A 19,399-nucleotide genomic window follows, 5' to 3' on the forward strand; every position below is an offset into this window, starting at 1 on the left:
AGTGTTTCACCCTTGTAATGTGCCAGAGGAGTGTTGTGTCATCGCGTTTGTTGAGCAACGTCCTTCAAGTATCAATAGCAGAAATTCAAGCACAAACTCTGTTTCCTGAGATCAAACCCTGGATTTCTGGGATGTTTCAGATCGTCTGGGCCGAGCTGGGTGAATGACACTGAGACGTCCTGTAACATTTATAGAGCAGAAGATAATTTCATGGTCTGCCAACACGGTGTTTGAGTATTGTTGTGGATCAAATCCTAAGTGACTATGTCCAGCTTTTCTTCATTCTCATCACTATTCATGTTATGCTTTGCTAAAACCTCTTTGCACTCCTGGATCACTGTGAGGAAACACAATATTCTTTCCTGGTAAGAATAATACATGGTATTCTAGGGCAGTGGGATCAGGTGCAGCTTGGTTTTTGCACTGGCAGCCACTTTGAGCATCAGGAAGCAACGATTAGAAGAGTTTGACCTTTTCACCAAGAACCAACTAATTAGTTTTGATTGTTCAGACGGTTATTGAGCAAATTGAGGACAGTTGTACGGACAAGAGGGTGAATCTGAGAGGTAACTACACACAAAATCCAGCACCGTCAGGGCAAAAGAAAACATGGAGTCAGGGGGATATATCAGGCAATATTCAACTATCAACCATTTGAAAATTTCTATTTCTTTTTTGTGAGGAACCTGTGGTGTCTTTGAGCCAGGCACTTCTGTCTAAGATCACATGAAGTAAGTTTCCAAGACACCCTTCTCATATTAAGGAAATCAGGAACATATTAACTTGGAAATGATGAAAAATGAGTCCATGCATTTTAACCTTAAGATTGAACTTTACTAATCAGTATTCAGGATGTCACAGTAAGCATGAAAGAATGGACTCCTCCCTTATTATTATTCTTTTTCATTTTCTCCATTTAAAGTCCAAAATAGGACTTGAACCAATCTACTGAATGTACAAAGATCAGAATGAACAATACCATTATGTCTGACAGAGGTGATAATCCTGCATTATCCCAATATGATCCATCAATTGGATCTTTGGCACACTGTCTCTAATAATAACTTGCATAAGCATCATTACTTCTCTTTAGTTTGTAAAGTTTAAGAAGCTACTACTAACTGAAGGAGCCCCATGTTCCTGTACAGGCCTGGCTGATCTTCACTTCTAAAGTTCAGAAAATGTGCTTTGATTGTTGTAAAGTTCCCCAGTCGGCAGATTTGTGGGTCCGGTGGGAAGGCAAATCTTGCAAGTTTTGTTGTGACGTCACTAAAGTCCTGCCAAACAGTATCAAGCTTCGTACATGACCAGGTGCAGTGCATAATTGAGTCCTCTTCTGTACCACATCCAACACGTGTCTTGTCGCTCAGGTTTATATCTTTGGTGTGATATAGAGTTGGTGAAGAAGGTTATAATGGATTAATCTATATCTTGCATTAGTCGTGGTCGACAAACTTCCTTGACACAACTTTAACCACAGCTCATTTCTATTTTGGTTTGTTTGTGTGTTGAGTCCTACAACAAGAAAGTCACAAATATCAAACCAATGGACCAGAGAATGATCGCGACAAAATGAAATATCTCAAATCAAAACACAATAAAACATATTCATATTGAACAAGTGACATAAATGTACATAGTCAACAGTGACACCTGCTGGACTTTAACTCACAAAACACGAATCCCTCAGATAAATGTCAGTTAACAGGAATTAGCACATGTACATTAATTTATGCTATTTGAAGACACACCTTTCTCTCATGGCCCCATTTGTCAGGACAGTAACTCCAATCCTGCTGCCAGTAGGTGGCGCACCAACACCACCAAATGTACTCAGGCAGAACTGATACCCCCACTATAACACAGTCAGTATGGTAAACGGTTAAATAAATAAAATATAATAATGATAATAATTATAATAAGTAGTAGTAGTAGTAGTAGTAGTACATCTTATGTAAATGTTGTTTACACTTGCACAGTTGCTGTTGATATTTGGGAATGCTGTGTGGTGGTGGATCATCAGTTAAATGACTGACAGAGTCAGTGGTTGCTGTTTTGTTCAGAGTTGCTTTCGTCAATCTGTCTCCTCTGGAGTCGTTGGTATAATAATGAATGATAACAGTTGCTTTGGTCCTGTGTACGTTTCCAACATGGTTATGCTTTTCACTGACAGCTGTCACATGATCAGACTGACTATAAAGAATAGTTATAATGTAAAGTGTAATTTTAACGATTAAACTATAAACACAACAAAATATATTACAAGTTTCACAAGAAATATATTTGGGTGACACTCGTAGCTCCTCCCAACTGAAATATGTCCACGTATAGCACTGCAGCCAGGAGCATGCACACAAATCACCATACAGACATGTCAATATAATGCACAAACTATTCTGCAACTATTGTAGGAGCCAGATATGGTATTATTGAAAGTTGGGTATTTGTTTGTACCTGTGTGTTTACATTTTGTGGCGCTGACGTCATATGCTAATATGCTGGGGCAATCAATGAGCAAACAGGTGTTGACCCCGGAAGGGTAGCACAGGTTTTTGACCGCTTTGGCAGAGTTTGTGAGGCAATGCTCGTGTTTTGTTTTCTGATGATTTTCATCTAATATCCTTTTGCACTGAAATTAAGACTTTTGTATCGTACCGGATCTGTGGACTCAGTTTTCTAAATAGGAAATATGGGAAAATTCAAATTCCACCCAGGTCACTGAAAACCTCATTAATTGCAGCCATTTTAGTATTTTCACAAAATCAATCAATCAATCAATCAATCACCAGCACATCATTGCTGATAGTAGTGACTTTACAGCAACCACATTATTCTTATTAATCATTTTGTAATATAGCTTCTTTGTCCATATTTTCTACCAATATGAAATTGTCTGTAACTGGTGGCCCTAAAGTAACCATATCGCTATCAGGTGCTCCTTGTGATTTACCTGTCCAGGACCCTTTGGCAGCTTTATTAGACCCCACAAAAAAATATGAATGACGCCATTGCAGAAGCTTGAATTAAGTAGCTTTATTATTATATAGTAAAATGTAAGTTCTGGTTACAAATGATTATTAATGTAATAAGACCCATCGCAAAAGACGTGACCACAAAATAAGTACTCTTGAAAATACTTCATTCTATTTTGGGGTAAAAAGCCTTGCTGAAAGCTAAAGTATTCATTACCAAGTGAGAGAAATCATCAAAGTCTAAATGATTAATGTTGTAGATCCTCAATGTGTCCACATGAAAGCAACAAACATCATCAGGCCTCAGAAAACAACTCATCGTCTCTTGAACCAAACTAATAACATAAACAACAACAAAACAGAAATATACTTTTGTTACACGACTGCTTACAAATTTCCACTGGATACTGAAAACAAAGAAAAACAATGATTAAAAATTAATAGTATCTGGTTGTACAACCTCAATATGACCACAAGAGGCCAGTAAAGATGCTGATAATACACACATATCATTATAACCCAGTCATATAAATCAACTTCAGGAAAGGCTCAAACAAAAATAACACAATTATAAGTAGAGGTTGTAAATTATATTGTTTAATCTATAATTCCACTGCATTATACCACTCAATAATCTGAAGATATCTGATTATTATGCTGGTATAGATGTTTCAATGATTGTTACCTGCCGTCAACATTACTTGTAAAAGGTGTTGATATTTAAGATTACACTAATACATAAATCTTTGCTGCGATAAATGAGGAGCCCTTACATTACATACAGTCCACACAGATATTCAGCTCATACTCTTGTGTTACACTCGTAATTAACTACTCTTTAATCTTCTCAGAAAAACAGGAGTGAACACAACTTTGACCTGTGACACAGAATCACACTTCAGTGTTTTTTTTAACAGCCTTTTCAAACACTTTCTGAGCATCAGCAGCAATCAGGTCGAGCAAATAATTCAGAATTTTGTAAGTGGTATAACCAGAGAGGCACATTGCTATTGGGATCCCAATAAAAAGGAAGAATCTGGAAACGTCCTCTGCAGCTATTAATGCTGCTACCGTTCCAAGTGGGGTCAACAGCTTCTGAATGAGGTCAGGGGTGATTTTTGTTGCTCCCAGTTGTGAAGTAATGACAGAAACCAGGTCAGAGTATGGTACACCTGAGGAGGCAGCAAGCCTCTTCAGTGAATTCACATCAAGCCTAAACCCGAAGACATATTTTGTGACAAGACATGCCACCAAGGTCAGATCAACAGCAGTAGAAAGTCCAGGGATCGGTACGGCTGCTACAGCTGAAGATAGAAGCACATAATACTTGATTTGTGCTTGGTAAGCATCTTTCTTCTTCTTGATTATCTCCATGCTGATATTGGGCATTGCATAGAGAAATGCATTACTCTTGTGTCGAGGAAGTTCTCTCTCTAATGTCTCCTGTAACAAGTGGAAATCAAAGAGGTCGGACTTAATGCTGGAAACCAGGAAGACCTGTGGAGCCTCAAAGCCTTGATCACGAAGACCTGCAGGTGTCAAAGAAACAGACAATCATATTGTTGGAAAGATTTGAAGAGAAAAAAGACTGAAACTAAAATTTAAAATGCATTTATTCTCAGTTATGTTGCTTTTTAATTGTATTTGTCAGGTAATGTCTGCCTTGAAGTTGCACCATCATCATCTCTACCACTTCATCCAACCCAGGGTTGTGCAGGGCTGAGACCTATTTACAATAGGCAATGGCAGGGTACACTCTGGACGGATTCTCTGGTGAAACATGAACACAATACTCTCTACTTAGTAATTTAAAAAGAGTACTTACCTTTAATGCAGTCTTCTCTGATGACTTCGAGAGTCTTCTTTCTGTTGAAATTGCTCTTCTGACTTCTTTTTGCCTTGGATAAATCAATGTCGATCTGCGAACGGAGAAAGTAGAACTTTTTCCCCATCCTGTTGATCTCCAGAGCGAGTTTCACGTCGTTTTCTTTGAAGCGAGAGGCTGAGATGATGATGAAGAAGTCAAACTTCTCAAATCCAACCAGCTCCAAGTACTTATCAGCTGGGAACTTGGTTGTGCCAACACCAGGGAGATCCCATAATATGACATTGGGGAGGCTGGGATGAGGATACGCTTTAACCTCTTTGGTGGTTTCAACAACTCCAGTTGGGGCGGCTCCTTCATCGCCGTCTTCAATGCCTCTGAAAGCATTAATAAAGCTGGATTTTCCAGAGCCAGATTCTCCAGTGATGGCAATGTTTAGTGGAGTGTTCTCCTTCTTATCTAAATACACTTTGACCAGTTCAACTCCTTCAGCAGGACTTTTCTTTATTGCTTCTTGAATTTCCTTGAGTTCGTCACCCGTAATCACGTCGTATTGATTATCCATGGCTGTCCCAGAAGCTGAGAAACATAGAAATAACCATCATTTTCTGGTTAAACAAAGAAGGATATACAGTTTTGATTTGAACAATTTAACAAAGTGAAGTCCTGAACCTCGATAGATTCATGACAAACTCAATTATGTCTTCATGCAGTGTAACTGCAAATGTATATCATTTGAAAAATTTTAAATGGACATTTAATTCTTCAGATTTTAATATTTAAAAATAATCTACCTCTCTCTCTCACTCACACATAAACACAGATACACAAACACAGATCTTTAACAGTTCAACTGAAATGTAACTAGAGCAACTCATAAACAAAATTACAAGCATTTCCCATGATCCTTTGTGCCCCCCCCCTCTCCCCGCAACAGTATTCATTCAAAAGTGAGAGAAATCATCAAAATCTGAATGATTACTGTTGTAGATCCTCAATGTGCCCACATGAACGCAATAAATCTCCATCAAGCCTCATAAAACAACTCAACGTCTCTTCAACCAAACTAATAACATAAACGACAACAAAACAAAAAATATACTTTTGTTACACGACTGCTTGCAAATTTCAACAGGAAACTAAGAACAAAGAAAAACAATGATTGAAAAATGAATAATATCTTGTTGTACAACCTCAATATGACCACAAGAGGTCAGTGAAGACTTTGATAATATACATCTGATTGTTATGCTGGTATAGATGTTTAAATGATTGTCACCCACTGTCAACATTACTTGTAAAAGGTGTTGATGTTTAAGATTACACTAATACATAAATCTTTGCTGCGATAAATGAGGAGCCCTTACATTACATACAGTCCACACAGATATTCAGCTCATACTCTTGTGTTACACTCGTAATTAACTCCTATTTAATCTGCTCAGAAAAACAGGAGTGAACACGACTTTGACCTGTGACACAGAATCACACTTCAGTGTTTTTTTTAACAGCCTTTTCAAACACTTTCTGAGCATCAGCAGCAATCAGGTCGAGCAAATAATTCAGAATTTTGTAAGTGGTATAACCAGAGAGGCACATTGCTATTGGGATCCCAATAAAAAGGAGGAGTCTGGAAACTTCCTCTGCAGCCATTAATACTGCTACCATTGCAAGTGGGGTCAACAGCTTCTGAATGAGGTCAGGGGTGATTTCTGTTGCTCCCAGTTGTGAAGTAATGACAGAAACCAGGTCAGAGTATGGTACACCTGAGGAGGCAGCAAGCCTCTTCAGTGAATTCACATCAAGCCCAAACCCGAAGACATATTTTGTGACAAGACATGCCACCAAGGTCAGATCAACAGCAGTAGAAAGTCCAGGGATCGGTACGGCTGCTACAGCTGAAGATAGAAGCACATAATATTTGATTTGTGCTTGGTAAGCATCTTTCTTCTTCTTGATTATCTCCATGCTGATATTGGGCATTGCATAGAGAAATGCATTACTCTTGTGTCGAGGAAGTTCTCTCTCTAATGTCTCCTGTAACAAGTGGAAATCAAAGAGGTCGGACTTAATGCTGGACACCAGGAAGACCTGTGGAGCCTCAAAGCCTTGATCACGAAGACCTGCAGGTGTCAAAGAAACAGACAATCATATTGTTGGAAAGATTTGAAGAGAAAAAAGACTGAAACTAAAATTTAAAATGCATTTATTCTCAGTTATGTTGCTTTTTAATTGTATTTGTCAGGTAATGTCTGCCTTGAAGTTGCACCATCATCATCTCTACCACTTCATCCAACCCAGGGTTGTGCAGGGCTGAGACCTATTTACAATAGGCAATGGCAGGGTACACTCTGGACGGATTCTCTGGTGAAACATGAACACAATACTCTCTACTTAGTAATTTAAAAAGAGTACTTACCTTTAATGCAGTCTTCTCTGATGACTTCGAGAGTCTTCTTTCTGTTGAAATTGCTCTTCTGACTTCTTTTTGCCTTGGATAAATCAATGTCGATCTGCGAACGGAGAAAGTAGAACTTTTTCCCCATCCTGTTGATCTCCAGAGCGAGTTTCACGTCGTTTTCTTTGAAGCGAGAGGCTGAGATGATGATGAAGAAGTCAAACTTCTCAAATCCAACCAGCTCCAAGTACTTATCAGCTGGGAACTTGGTTGTGCCAACACCAGGGAGATCCCATAATGTGACATTGGGGAGGCTGGGATGAGGATACCCTTTAACCTCTTTGGTGGTTTCAACAACTCCAGTTGGGGCGGCTCCTTCATCGCCGTCTTCAATGCCTCTGAAAGCATTAATAAAGCTGGATTTTCCAGAGCCAGATTCTCCAGTGATGGCAATGTTTAGTGGAGTGTTCTCCTTCTTATCTAAATACACTTTGACCAGTTCAACTCCTTCAGCAGGACTTTTCTTTATTGCTTCTTGAATTTCCTTGAGTTCGTCACCCGTAATCACGTCGTATTGATTATCCATGGCTGTCCTAGAAGCTGAGAAACATAGAAATAACCATCATTTTCTGGTTAAACAAAGAAGGATATACAGTTTTGATTTGAACAATTTAACAAAGTGAAGTCCTGAACCTCGATAGATTCATGACAAACTCAATTATGTCTTCATGCAGTGTAACTGCAAATGTATATCATTTGAAAAATTTTAAATGGACATTTAATTCTTCAGATTTTAATATTTAAAAATAATCTACCTCTCTCTCTCACTCACACATAAACACAGATACACAAACACAGATCTTTAAATTCAACTTCATTAGCATAGTTTATTCTGTTTTTTTGAGAGAAATCTGTTCAATAAATTCAAAATGAGACAGATTAGAACTCACTTGGATTTCCTCCACAGAGCAGAAGCTGGAGCAGAAACACCGTCCTGACAGGGAAGAAAGGGATCTTATCAGCTAGACACTGAGGAGCCTTCTAGTTTCACGTTGAGAAATTGGCTTTATACCACAGTAATGCCCAGTCACCTGAGGCAGGCCCCGCCTGTCACCATGGAACCAAGAACCAAACATTTAATAAACAAATAAATTAAATAATTGTATAATAAAATTGTATGATAAGAATAATAATAGCAGTTGCAGAATATTTAACTCACAAAGATTTAATATAGAATCGCAAGACAGTCACAAAATGTCTGAGCTGAGGATTGTAGTCTAGGTAAGTAAGAAGGGTGACGCACACACACACACACACACACACACACACACACACGGAACTACCCGGAGTCGAACAATGGTTCATTCTAACGTCTTCATGCTTGATCCGAAACTCATGCAACTTCCTCTTTGTGTGTTTATGACTTGGAGCAACGTGGTCTACAAGCATTACGAGGACATGGTGGTGGAGAGCTGTGGATGCTGGTAGCACCAAGAATCAGGATATAGGACACTGATCATAAACGTGGTGATACTTTTCACGTGTTTAGGATGTTTGATATATCCTCATATTATTTGATCGAACCACAATTTGGGGGCAAATTCCATATTTGTTCATTCTACTTGTATCAACTGACAGCTCATTAGGGGGAAAAAAGGGTAAGAATGAATTTGATTTATTAGGAATAATGTCAAAAGGAAGAAAATATAGAAGGAATTGTGAAAAATGTCAAATTGTATTGGAAAATGAAAAGTTTAATTAGTCAAATATGATAATTAAATACACTGAAAATGTTCCCATTACCATTGTGCCTTTGTTCGGTGTGTGTGTGTGTGTGTGTGTGTGTGTGTGTGTGTGTGTGTGTGTGTGTGTGTGTGTGTGTGTGTGTGCGCGCGCGGGCGGGCGGGCTGCTGGAGTCTGCCCCTTCCTTATATGGTGTGTGACAGGATGTTCATGTTGGGTCTCACACATGAACACAGATACACAAACACAGATCTTGAAATTCAACTTCATTAGTATAGTTCATTCTGTTTTTGAGAGAAATCTTTTCCATTACCGTAAATAAAAATGAGACCGATCATAACTCACTCGGATTCCCTCAACAGAGCAGAAACTGGAGCAGAAACACCGTCCTGTGTGTGTGTGTGTGTCTGTGTGTGTGTGTGTGTGTGTGTGTGCGTGTGCGTGCGTGCGTGCGTGCGTGCGTGCGTGCGTGCGTGCGTGCGTGCGTGTGTGCGTGTTTATGTTTCTGGAATCTGTCCTTTCCTTATCTGGAAATCATGTGTGTGGCAGGATGTTCATGTTGGGTGGAGTTTGAACTTGAATCAGCAATGCAGCTGTTTCTTCCTGTTTCTATGCCAATATTGAAATTCATTATCAAACCCAGATGGAAGAAAGTAATGTTTATTTGATATTAGAAAATACCTGAAATAATGCTTTTAGTCAAAATACTACAGTCGTGTATTAAGGATGATGTAAGTGTTGGTCGAGGGTCGGATAATAATTCCATCTGGACCCAGTCCTCATTTACAGACGTGGCTTCAGCAGCGGCCTCTTTCTTGTGGCGCTTTCCTTTAGACATTTTGTTGTTCAGTCATGAAAAGGTGATACTGTCAGAACGATATCCTGGTGTTGTCCACTTGTCAGAGGCAAGAACGGTCTGTCTGAAGTTAACTTATAAAAGTATGATTCTTTAAAAAGGGTCATTCCAGTCAGGAGTTCTGCACAAACACGTCCTCACACACTGCTGCTCCAACTTCTCCAACTTCGATTGTTTTCATTTCTCATTCAAATATGGTGAAGAGACAAAAATGTGCACTGTGGGAGGTCTGGTGCTGGCTCAGCCACGCCCTGGTTGTACAATCCTTCCCAAACCGTGCTGGCATGCCATGCAATGAGAGCGTGCTGCTGCTTCCTCTGCATCTCTTTCAACATTTTTATCATCACTTTTGGTTTCTTTCTTCCCGGTTGACACTCAGTCGTGAGCGACTAAAACCAACAAAAACAGAATACCTGATTTGGCTGCAAGTCACCACGACATGCTGACAGTGTTTCACCCTTGTAATGTGCCAGAGGAGTGTTGTGTCATCGCGTTTGTTGAGCAACGTCCTTCAAGTATCAATAGCAGAAATTCAAGCACAAACTCTGTTTCCTGAGATCAAACCCTGGATTTCTGGGATGTTTCAGATCGTCTGGGCCGAGCTGGGTGAATGACACTGAGACGTCCTGAAACATTTATAGAGCAGAAGATAATTTCATGGTCTGCCAACACGGTGTTTGAGTATTGTTGTGGATCAAATCCTAAGTGACTATGTCCAGCTTTTCTTCATTCTCATCACTATTCATGTTATGCTTTGCTAAAACCTCTTTGCACTCCTGGATCACTGTGAGGAAACACAATATTCTTTCCTGGTAAGAATAATACATGGTATTCTAGGGCAGTGGGATCAGGTGCAGCTTGGTTTTTGCACTGGCAGCCACTTTGAGCATCAGGAAGCAACGATTAGAAGAGTTTGACCTTTTCACCAAGAACCAACTAATTAGTTTTGATTGTTCAGACGGTTATTGAGCAAATTGAGGACAGTTGTACGGACAAGAGGGTGAATCTGAGAGGTAACTACACACAAAATCCAGCACCGTCAGGGCAAAAGAAAACATGGAGTCAGGGGGATATATCAGGCAATATTCAACTATCAACCATTTGAAAATTTCTATTTCTTTTTTGTGAGGAACCTGTGGTGTCTTTGAGCCAGGCACTTCTGTCTAAGATCACATGAAGTAAGTTTCCAAGACACCCTTCTCATATTAAGGAAATCAGGAACATATTAACTTGGAAATGATGAAAAATGAGTCCATGCATTTTAACCTTAAGATTGAACTTTATTAATCAGTATTCAGGATGTCACAGTAAGCATGAAAGAATGGACTCCTCCCTTATTATTATTCTTTTTCATTTTCTCCATTTAAAGTCCAAAATAGGACTTGAACCAATCTACTGAATGTACAAAGATCAGAATGAACAATACCATTATGTCTGACAGAGGTGATAATCCTGCATTATCCCAATATGATCCATCAATTGGATCTTTGGCACACTGTCTCTAATAATAACTTGCATAAGCATCATTACTTCTCTTTAGTTTGTAAAGTTTAAGAAGCTACTACTAACTGAAGGAGCCCCATGTTCCTGTACAGGCCTGGCTGATCTTCACTTCTAATGTTCAGAAAATGTGCTTTGATTGTTGTAAAGTTCCCCAGTCGGCAGATTTGTGGGTCCGGTGGGAAGGCAAATCTTGCAAGTTTTGTTGTGACGTCACTAAAGTCCTGCCAAACAGTATCAAGCTTCGTACATGACCAGGTGCAGTGCATAATTGAGTCCTCTTCTGTACCACATCCAACACGTGTCTTGTCGCTCAGGTTTATATCTTTGGTGTGATATAGAGTTGGTGAAGAAGGTTATAATGGATTAATCTATATCTTGCATTAGTCGTGGTCGACAAACTTCCTTGACACAACTTTAACCACAGCTCATTTCTATTTTGGTTTGTTTGTGTGTTGAGTCCTACAACAAGAAAGTCACAAATATCAAACCAATGGACCAGAGAATGATCGCGACAAAATGAAATATCTCAAATCAAAACACAATAAAACATATTCATATTGAACAAGTGACATAAATGTACATAGTCCACAGTGACACCTGCTGGACTTTAACTCACAAAACACGAATCCCTCAGATAAATGTCAGTTAACAGGAATTAGCACATGTACATTAATTTATGCTATTTGAAGACACACCTTTCTCTCATGGCCCCATTTGTCAGGACAGTAACTCCAATCCTGCTGCCAGTAGGTGGCGCACCAACACCACCAAATGTACTCAGGCAGAACTGATACCCCCACTATAACACAGTCAGTATGGTAAACGGTTAAATAAATAAAATATAATAATGATAATAATTATAATAAGTAGTAGTAGTAGTAGTAGTACATCTTATGTAAATGTTGTTTACACTTGCACAGTTGCTGTTGATATTTGGGAATGCTGTGTGGTGGTGGATCATCAGTTAAATGACTGACAGAGTCAGTGGTTGCTGTTTTGTTCAGAGTTGCTTTCGTCAATCTGTCTCCTCTGGAGTCGTTGGTATAATAATGAATGATAACAGTTGCTTTGGTCCTGTGTACGTTTCCAACATGGTTATGCTTTTCACTGACAGCTGTCACATGATCAGACTGACTATAAAGAATAGTTATAATGTAAAGTGTAATTTTAACGATTAAACTATAAACACAACAAAATATATTACAAGTTTCACAAGAAATATATTTGGGTGACACTCGTAGCTCCTCCCAACTGAAATATGTCCACGTATAGCACTGCAGCCAGGAGCATGCACACAAATCACCATACAGACATGTCAGTATAATGCACAAACTATTCTGCAACTATTGTAGGAGCCAGATATGGTATTATTGAAAGTTGGATATTTGTTTTTACCTGTGTGTTTACATTTTGTGGCGCTGACGTCATATGCTAATATGCTGGGGCAATCAATGAGCAAACAGGTGTTGACCCCGGAAGACAATGATTAAAAATTAATAGTATCTGGTTGTACAACCTCAATATGACCACAAGAGGCCAGTAAAGATGCTGATAATACACACATATCATTATAACCCAGTCATATAAATCAACTTCAGGAAAGGCTCAAACAAAAATAACACAATTATAAGTAGAGGTTGTAAATTATATTGTTTAATCTATAATTCCACTGCATTATACCACTCAATAATCTGAAGATATCTGATTATTATGCTGGTATAGATGTTTCAATGATTGTTACCTGCCGTCAACATTACTTGTAAAAGGTGTTGATATTTAAGATTACACTAATACATAAATCTTTGCTGCGATAAATGAGGAGCCCTTACATTACATACAGTCCACACAGATATTCAGCTCATACTCTTGTGTTACACTCGTAATTAACTACTCTTTAATCTTCTCAGAAAAACAGGAGTGAACACAACTTTGACCTGTGACACAGAATCACACTTCAGTGTTTTTTTTAACAGCCTTTTCAAACACTTTCTGAGCATCAGCAGCAATCAGGTCGAGCAAGAAATTCAGAATTTTGTATGTGGCATAACCAGAGAGGCACATTGCTATTGGGATCCCAATTAAAAGGAAGAATCTGGAAACTTCCTCTGCAGCCATTGATGCTGCTACCATTCCAAGTGGGGTCAACAGCTTCTTAATCAGGTCAGGGGTGATTTTTGTTGCTCCCAGTTGTGAAGTCATGACAGAAACCAGGTCAGAGTATGGTACACCTGAGGAGGCAGCAAGCCTCTTCAGTGACTTCTCGTCAAGCCCAAACCCGACCACATATTGCCCGACAACGCCCGCCACCAAGGCCAGATCAACAGCAGTAGAAAGTCCAGGGATCGGTACGGCTGCTACAGCTGAAGACACGGCAGCATGATACTTGATTTGTGCTTGGTAAGCATCTTTCTTCTTCTTGATTATCTCCATGCTGATATTGGGCATAGCATAGAGAAATGCATTCCTCTTGTGTTGAGGAAGTTCTCTCTCTAATGTCTCCTGTAACAAGTGGAAATCAAAGAGGTGGAGGTCAAAGCTGGACACCAGGAAGACCTGTGGCGCCTCAATGCCTTGATCACGAAGACCTGCAGGTGTCAAAGAAACAGAAAATTATTTTGTTAGAAAGAATTGAAGAGAAAAAACCCACAAAGAGACAAAGTAATCTACAGTTATATACAGGAAATACTGAGAACGGAAAGTAGTGAAATGTGTATTTAAATGTGCATTATAAAAAAAAAAAAAAGACGAACTGATGGTTAAAAGTGTTGTGGAATTTAGTGAGACAGAATCAACAAACAAATCATTCGAGTGTTTCTATTAGCCTCTATTCAAACTCTTGGCTTGTTGGAACAGGACAGGTACAACAAGTTTGGGCGTGATGTGATGTTGTCAATTATTCATTTACCTCAGGATGTTTTTAGTGCTTCAGGAATAAGTAGAAAAAACTAAACAAAAATACTTCTGTATTCATCCAGAATGGGAGGAGGATAATTCTTTATTTCATATGAAATATGAGTGTGGCTTTGATAAGAAAAAAAACTGATTATGTGTACAATGTGTACAACAAACTGTCACAAAGCATTTCAACACTCAATAAGGAAAAATACTTTCTGTTTCAGTCCACATCCTGATTCACTCGGGTGTAAAACTGAGTTTTTGTTTCTCAAACAGACAAAACTCCTCTTTATGTTTAACTCACTAAATGAGTGAGTGAGAAGCAACTAAAAAAATCCTCTCGTGAGAAATGAACAATACACTCTCCTTAGTTTTTTATAGAAAAAGTACTTACCTTTCATGCAGTCTTCTCTGATGTCTTGGAGAGTCTTCTCTCTGTCGAAATTTCTCTTCTGTTTTCTTTCCTCGTTGTATACATCACTGTCGATCTTTGAACGGAGAAAGTAGAACTTTTTCCCCATCTTGTTGATCTCCAGAGCGAGTTTCACGTCATTTTCTTTGAAGCGAGAGGCTGAGATGATGATGAAGAAGTCAAACTTCTCAAATCCAACCAGCTCCAAGTACTCAGCAGCTGGGAAGTTGGTTGTGCCAACACCAGGGAGATCCCATAATGTGACGTTGGGGTGGCTGGGATGAGGATACGCTTTAACCTCTTTGGTGGTTTCAACAACTCCAGTTGGGGCGGCTCCTTCATCGCCGTCTTCAATGCCTCTGAAAGCATTAATAAAGCTGGATTTTCCAGAGCCAGATTCTCCAGTGATGGCAATGTTTAGTGGAGTGTTCTTCTGCTTATCAAAATATGCATTGATCAGTGCAACTCCTTCTGCAGGACTTTTCTTCATTGCTTCTTGAATTTCCTTGAGTTCGTCACCCGTAATCACGTCGTATTGATTATCCATGGCTGTCCTAGAAGCTGAGAAACATAGAAATAACCATCATTTTCAAGTTAAACAAAGAAAGATACAGAGTTTTGATTCAAAAAATCTGACAAAGTGAAGTCCTGAACCTCGATAGATTCATGACAAACATGACTGCAGGCTGATGTAACTCAATTATGTCTTCATCCATTGTAACAAAAGTGTAAAAGTTTTCAATTGTCTGAACGGACAATGAGTTTCTCAGATTTTCTTATTCAAAAGAATTAAAAAAAATATGTAATTGATGTATACATCACATTTTCAGGTAGGCCGACCCTCAAACATAAAAGTCATCGGAAACATAGTGGTGGTGGCTGCACTTCTTTCAAACAATCTACAAATATTATTTGCCTTTTTTAATGTTTGAAATTCAAGGCCATTTTACTCAATGTGGTCTCCTTTGCCACTGCGATATGAAGTTCTGCACCTCTATGGGCAGTATAAGATCATCTGAAGGCAATAAATCATTTGATAATGAGAAATGAACAATGCAAATTTGTAAATACCCATATTTGTTTTTAAAAGAAAACAAAACTTTGAATGATAACTTTAAGTTTTGGAACAGCAAATACAGGGTGTATGTAAATCATTCAGAGCGTACTGAAAGCAGTACAACGCGTAGTACTTCTTTTATTTTTACAGAAACTAGTCAAACAAAACTGTTTATTTTGAGAGAGAGAGAGAGAGAGAGAGAGAGAAAATCTGTTCAATACATTCAAAATGAGACTCAATATTACTCACTTGGATTTCCTCCACAGAGCAGAAGCTGGAGCAGAAGCAGCGTCCTGAATGACCGTTGATACAGTAAGATCGGGACCTGGAGGACAATCTGTTTTATAATAGTTTGGAAGGAAGGAAGGAGGGAAGCTGTTCTGTATCAACCAGACAATGAAGAGCCTTTTAGTTTCACTTTGAGAATTTGGCTTTACACCCCAGTTACACCCAGTCAGCTGAGGCAGGGCCCCGCCTGTCACCATGGAAAGAACCAAACATATAAGGAGCAATAAGCTATAAGCCTTGTTTTCGTGGATGTAACTATTCAGTACAACCAGTACAAGGTATGTCAATGAAAGGGAAAACCTAAAAATTCTATAAAGGGACTCCAAGTCTGAGTAAAATATTTTCAGGCTTCATATATCTTGTATTTTAGTTTCTCCAAGGGTACAAAAGATAGTACCTCCCTTAACCCTCCAAAAATCCTCAAATTTTGCTCTCACCTTTTGTCCTCGAGGTCAATTTGACCCCAAGCACGTTCGCCTCAAGGAAATTATTCACATAAAATTGTTGACCAAGTTTTCTTGTTGGGCAATTTGTTTATTTGTTGAATACATAAATAATCCCTTGAAAATGAGTGAGTTGACCTGTCCTCTAGCATTTGGAGTGCACATTCATGATTCTCAAACCATACGGATTGTAAACAGGGGTAAACGTTGCACCCCCTTGACCCAAAACTCCCTTTTTGCAGAACGTTTGCCATCTTGTGGCTGTTTATTCTGTCTCCCTGAGGCTTTTCATTAGGAAATTCTCCTGACACTCAGTAAGGAAAAACTTTGTAGATTACAAAACACTCAACATTCTTTCAAAGACAGGGCTATTTGCAGAGCGTTTGCTATTCGGGCCCCTCGGCTCTGGAATTTCCTGCCAGAGGATCTCAGACAGGCAAACTCAGTATCCTGGTTTAAGTCTAAACTTAAAACACATTTTTATCGCTTGGCTTTTATAAACTGATATTCTCTTGTTTTTAGTATTTATTTCTTCTCTCTATTTTTGTCTGCTTTGTATTTCATTGTTTCAAATGTTATTGTGGTTTTAATGTAAAAGCACTTTGTAACTGAGTTTTAAAAAGTGCTATACAAGAAGTTATGATTATTATTAGTACGAGTATTATTATTAGTATTAGTAACATCTGAAGGCAATCAATCATTCAATAATGAGAAATGAACATTGCAAATTTCTAGATACCCATATTTGTTTTTAAAAGAATCAAAAACTTTGAATGATAACTTTAAGTTTTGGAACAGCAAATACAGGATGTCTGTAAAATATTCAGAACGTGCTGAAAGCAGTAAGACGCGTAGTACTTCTTTTATTTTTACAGGAATTAGCAAAAGAAAACAGTTTATGTTCTGCAAATTTTCAAAGAAGAGAAGACAATGACAATCAAAGCAATGATGAACTCGTGAAATCCTTCATCTTCTCAGGCCTGTTTAGGAATGTTGCTGACGTCAATTGTGATACATTCATATTCGTTTGTGGATTGGACAAATGGTTTGAGAGAGAGAGAGAGAGAGAGAGAGAGAGAGAGAGAGAGAGAGAGAGAGAGAGAGAGAGAGAGAGAGAGAGAGAGAGAGAAGATCTGTTCAATACATTCAAAATGAGACTCAATATTACTCACTTGGATTTCCTCCACAGAGCAGAAGCTGGAGCAGAAGCAGCGTCCTGAATGACCGTTGATACAGTAAGATCGGGACCTGGAGGACAATCTGTTTTATAATAGTTTGGAAGGAAGGAAGGAGGGAAGCTGTTCTGTATCAACCAGACAATGAAGAGCCTTTTAGTTTCACTTTGAGAATCTGGCTTTACACCCCAGTTACACCCAGTCAGCTGAGGCAGGGCCCCGCCTGTCACCATGGAAAGAACCAAACATATAATAAACAATAAGCTATAAGCCTTGTTTTCGTGGATGTAACTATTCAGTACAACCAGTACAAGGTATGTCAATGAAAGGGAAAACCTTCTACAAATTCTATAAAGGGACTCCAAGTCTGAATAAAATATTTTCAGGCTTCATATATCTTGTATCTTAGTTTCTCCAAGGGTACAAAAGATAGTACCTCCCTTAACCCTCCAAAAATCCTCAAATTTTGCTCTCACCTTTTATCGTCGAGGTCAATTTGACCCCAAGCACATTCGCCTCAAGGAAATTATTCACATAAAATTGTTGACCAAGTTTTCTTGTTGGGCAATTTGTTTATTTGTTGAATACATAAATAATGAGAGAGAGAGAGAGAGAGAGAGAGAGAGAGAGAGAGAGAGAGAGAGAGAGAGAGAGAGAGAGAGAGAGAGAGAGAGAGAGAGAGAGAGAGAGACCATCCCCACACCCCAGACCAAGAAGAGAAGGCTTCTTCTGCTTATCTTCTTGAATTTCCTTGAGTTCCTCACTCATAATCACGTCCTATTGATCTTCCATGACTGTCCTAGAAGCTGAGAAAAACTTGAATAATCATCATTTTCTGGTTAAACAAAGAAGGATTTACAGTTTTGATTTGAACAATTTAACAAAGTGAAGTCCTGAACCTCGATAGATTCATGACAAACATGACTGCAGGCTGATGTAACTCAGTTATGTCCTCATGCACTGTAACAAAAATTTAAAAGCTGTCTATCATTTGAAAAATGAAAAATGGACATTTAATTCCTCAGATTTTATTATTTTTTTCAAAAATGTACCTCTCTCGCTCACTCACACATGAACACAGATACACAAACACAGATCTTGAAATTCAACTTCATTAGTATAGATCATTCTGTTTTTGAGAGAAATCTTTTCCATTACCGTAAATAAAAATGAGACCGATCATAACTCACTCGGATTCCCTCAGCAGAGCAGAAACTGGAGCAGAAACACCGTCCTGTGTGTGTGTGTGTGTGTGTGTGTGTGTGTGTGTGTGTGTGTGTGTGTGTGTGTGTGTGTGTGTGTGTTACTGGAATCTGTCCTTTCCTTATCTGGAAATCATGTGTGTGGCAGGATGTTCATGTTGGGTGGAGTTTGAACTTGAATCAGCAATGCAGCTGTTTCTTCCTGTTTCTATGCCAATATTGAAATTCATTGTCAAACCCAGATGGAAGAAAGTAATGTTTATTTGATAGTAGAAAATACCTGCAATAATGCTTTTAGTCAAAATACTACAGTCGTGTATTAAGGATGATGTAAGTGTTGGTCGAGGGTCGGATAATAGTTCCATCTGGACCCAGTCCTCATTTACAGACGTGGCTTCAGCAGCGGCCTCTTTCTTGTGGCGCTTTCCTTTAGACATTTTGTTGTTCAGTCATGAAAAGGTGATACTGTCAGAACGATATCCTGGTGTTGTCCACTTGTCAGAGGCAAGAACGGTCTGTCTGAAGTTAACTTATAAAAGTACACTGCTCAAAAAAATAGAGAGAACACTAAAATAACACATCCTAGATCTCAATTAATGAAACATTGCAGTTGAAAGTCTTAATTCAATA

At 38.8% G+C, this 19,399-nt stretch overlaps 2 protein-coding genes across 6 annotated transcripts; both read right to left on the reverse strand.

The window, feature by feature from the left end:
• Positions 1 to 3,018: 3,018 nt before the first annotated feature.
• On the reverse strand, positions 3,019 to 17,743 carry LOC308120049 (interferon-gamma-inducible GTPase 10-like). 4 transcript variants are annotated; one of them, XR_013936013.1, is made up of 4 exons: positions 15,911 to 16,077; positions 14,587 to 15,165; positions 12,814 to 13,882; positions 3,019 to 3,432 (listed from the first exon to the last, which is right to left on the reverse strand). XR_013936013.1 is itself a non-coding variant. In XM_080480431.1 (4 exons), exons 3-4 carry the CDS (start codon positions 15,149 to 15,151, stop codon positions 13,245 to 13,247), a joined length of 1,203 nt encoding a protein of 400 aa, XP_080336557.1. In that variant the 5' UTR covers positions 15,152 to 15,165; positions 15,911 to 15,998; positions 17,565 to 17,743; the 3' UTR covers positions 11,058 to 13,244. The 4 variants fall into 4 exon arrangements, 3 of the variants coding, with proteins under 3 accessions (XP_080336557.1, XP_080336556.1, XP_080336555.1); XM_080480431.1 differs by lacking the exon at positions 3,019 to 3,432 and adding an exon at positions 17,565 to 17,743 and having other exon boundaries at positions 11,058 to 13,882; positions 15,911 to 15,998; XM_080480430.1 differs by lacking the exon at positions 3,019 to 3,432 and adding an exon at positions 17,565 to 17,731 and having other exon boundaries at positions 11,058 to 13,882; positions 15,911 to 15,986.
• LOC308119420 (interferon-inducible GTPase 5-like) lies at positions 6,049 to 8,187 on the reverse strand. Of its 2 annotated transcripts, none has more exons than XM_080479422.1 (3): positions 8,146 to 8,187; positions 7,217 to 7,788; positions 6,049 to 6,920 (listed from the first exon to the last, which is right to left on the reverse strand). In XM_080479422.1, exons 2-3 carry the CDS (start codon positions 7,779 to 7,781, stop codon positions 6,283 to 6,285), a joined length of 1,203 nt encoding a protein of 400 aa, XP_080335548.1. In that variant the 5' UTR covers positions 7,782 to 7,788; positions 8,146 to 8,187; the 3' UTR covers positions 6,049 to 6,282. The 2 variants fall into 2 exon arrangements, with proteins under 2 accessions (XP_080335548.1, XP_080335547.1); XM_080479421.1 differs by having other exon boundaries at positions 7,217 to 7,795; positions 8,146 to 8,173.
• Positions 17,744 to 19,399: the final 1,656 nt, after the last annotated feature.

Source organism: Lipophrys pholis (genome assembly GCF_963383615.2).
Source record: "Lipophrys pholis genome assembly, chromosome: 14".
In the NCBI taxonomy this organism is placed as follows: Eukaryota; Metazoa; Chordata; class Actinopteri; order Blenniiformes; family Blenniidae; genus Lipophrys; species Lipophrys pholis.

Bases quoted from the DNA above. Each gene is read 5' to 3' on its own strand.
- LOC308119420 (XM_080479422.1), bottom strand. From the start codon at position 7,781: ATGGATAATCAATACGACGTGATTACGGGTGACGAACTCAAGGAAATT. The intron at 6,921-7,216 runs GTAAGTACTCTT...TGACACCTGCAG, and splicing joins CAGAGAAGACTGCATTAAAG to GTCTTCGTGATCAAGGCTTT.
- LOC308120049 (XM_080480431.1), bottom strand. From the start codon at position 15,151: ATGGATAATCAATACGACGTGATTACGGGTGACGAACTCAAGGAAATT. The intron at 13,883-14,586 runs GTAAGTACTTTT...TGACACCTGCAG, and splicing joins CAGAGAAGACTGCATGAAAG to GTCTTCGTGATCAAGGCATT.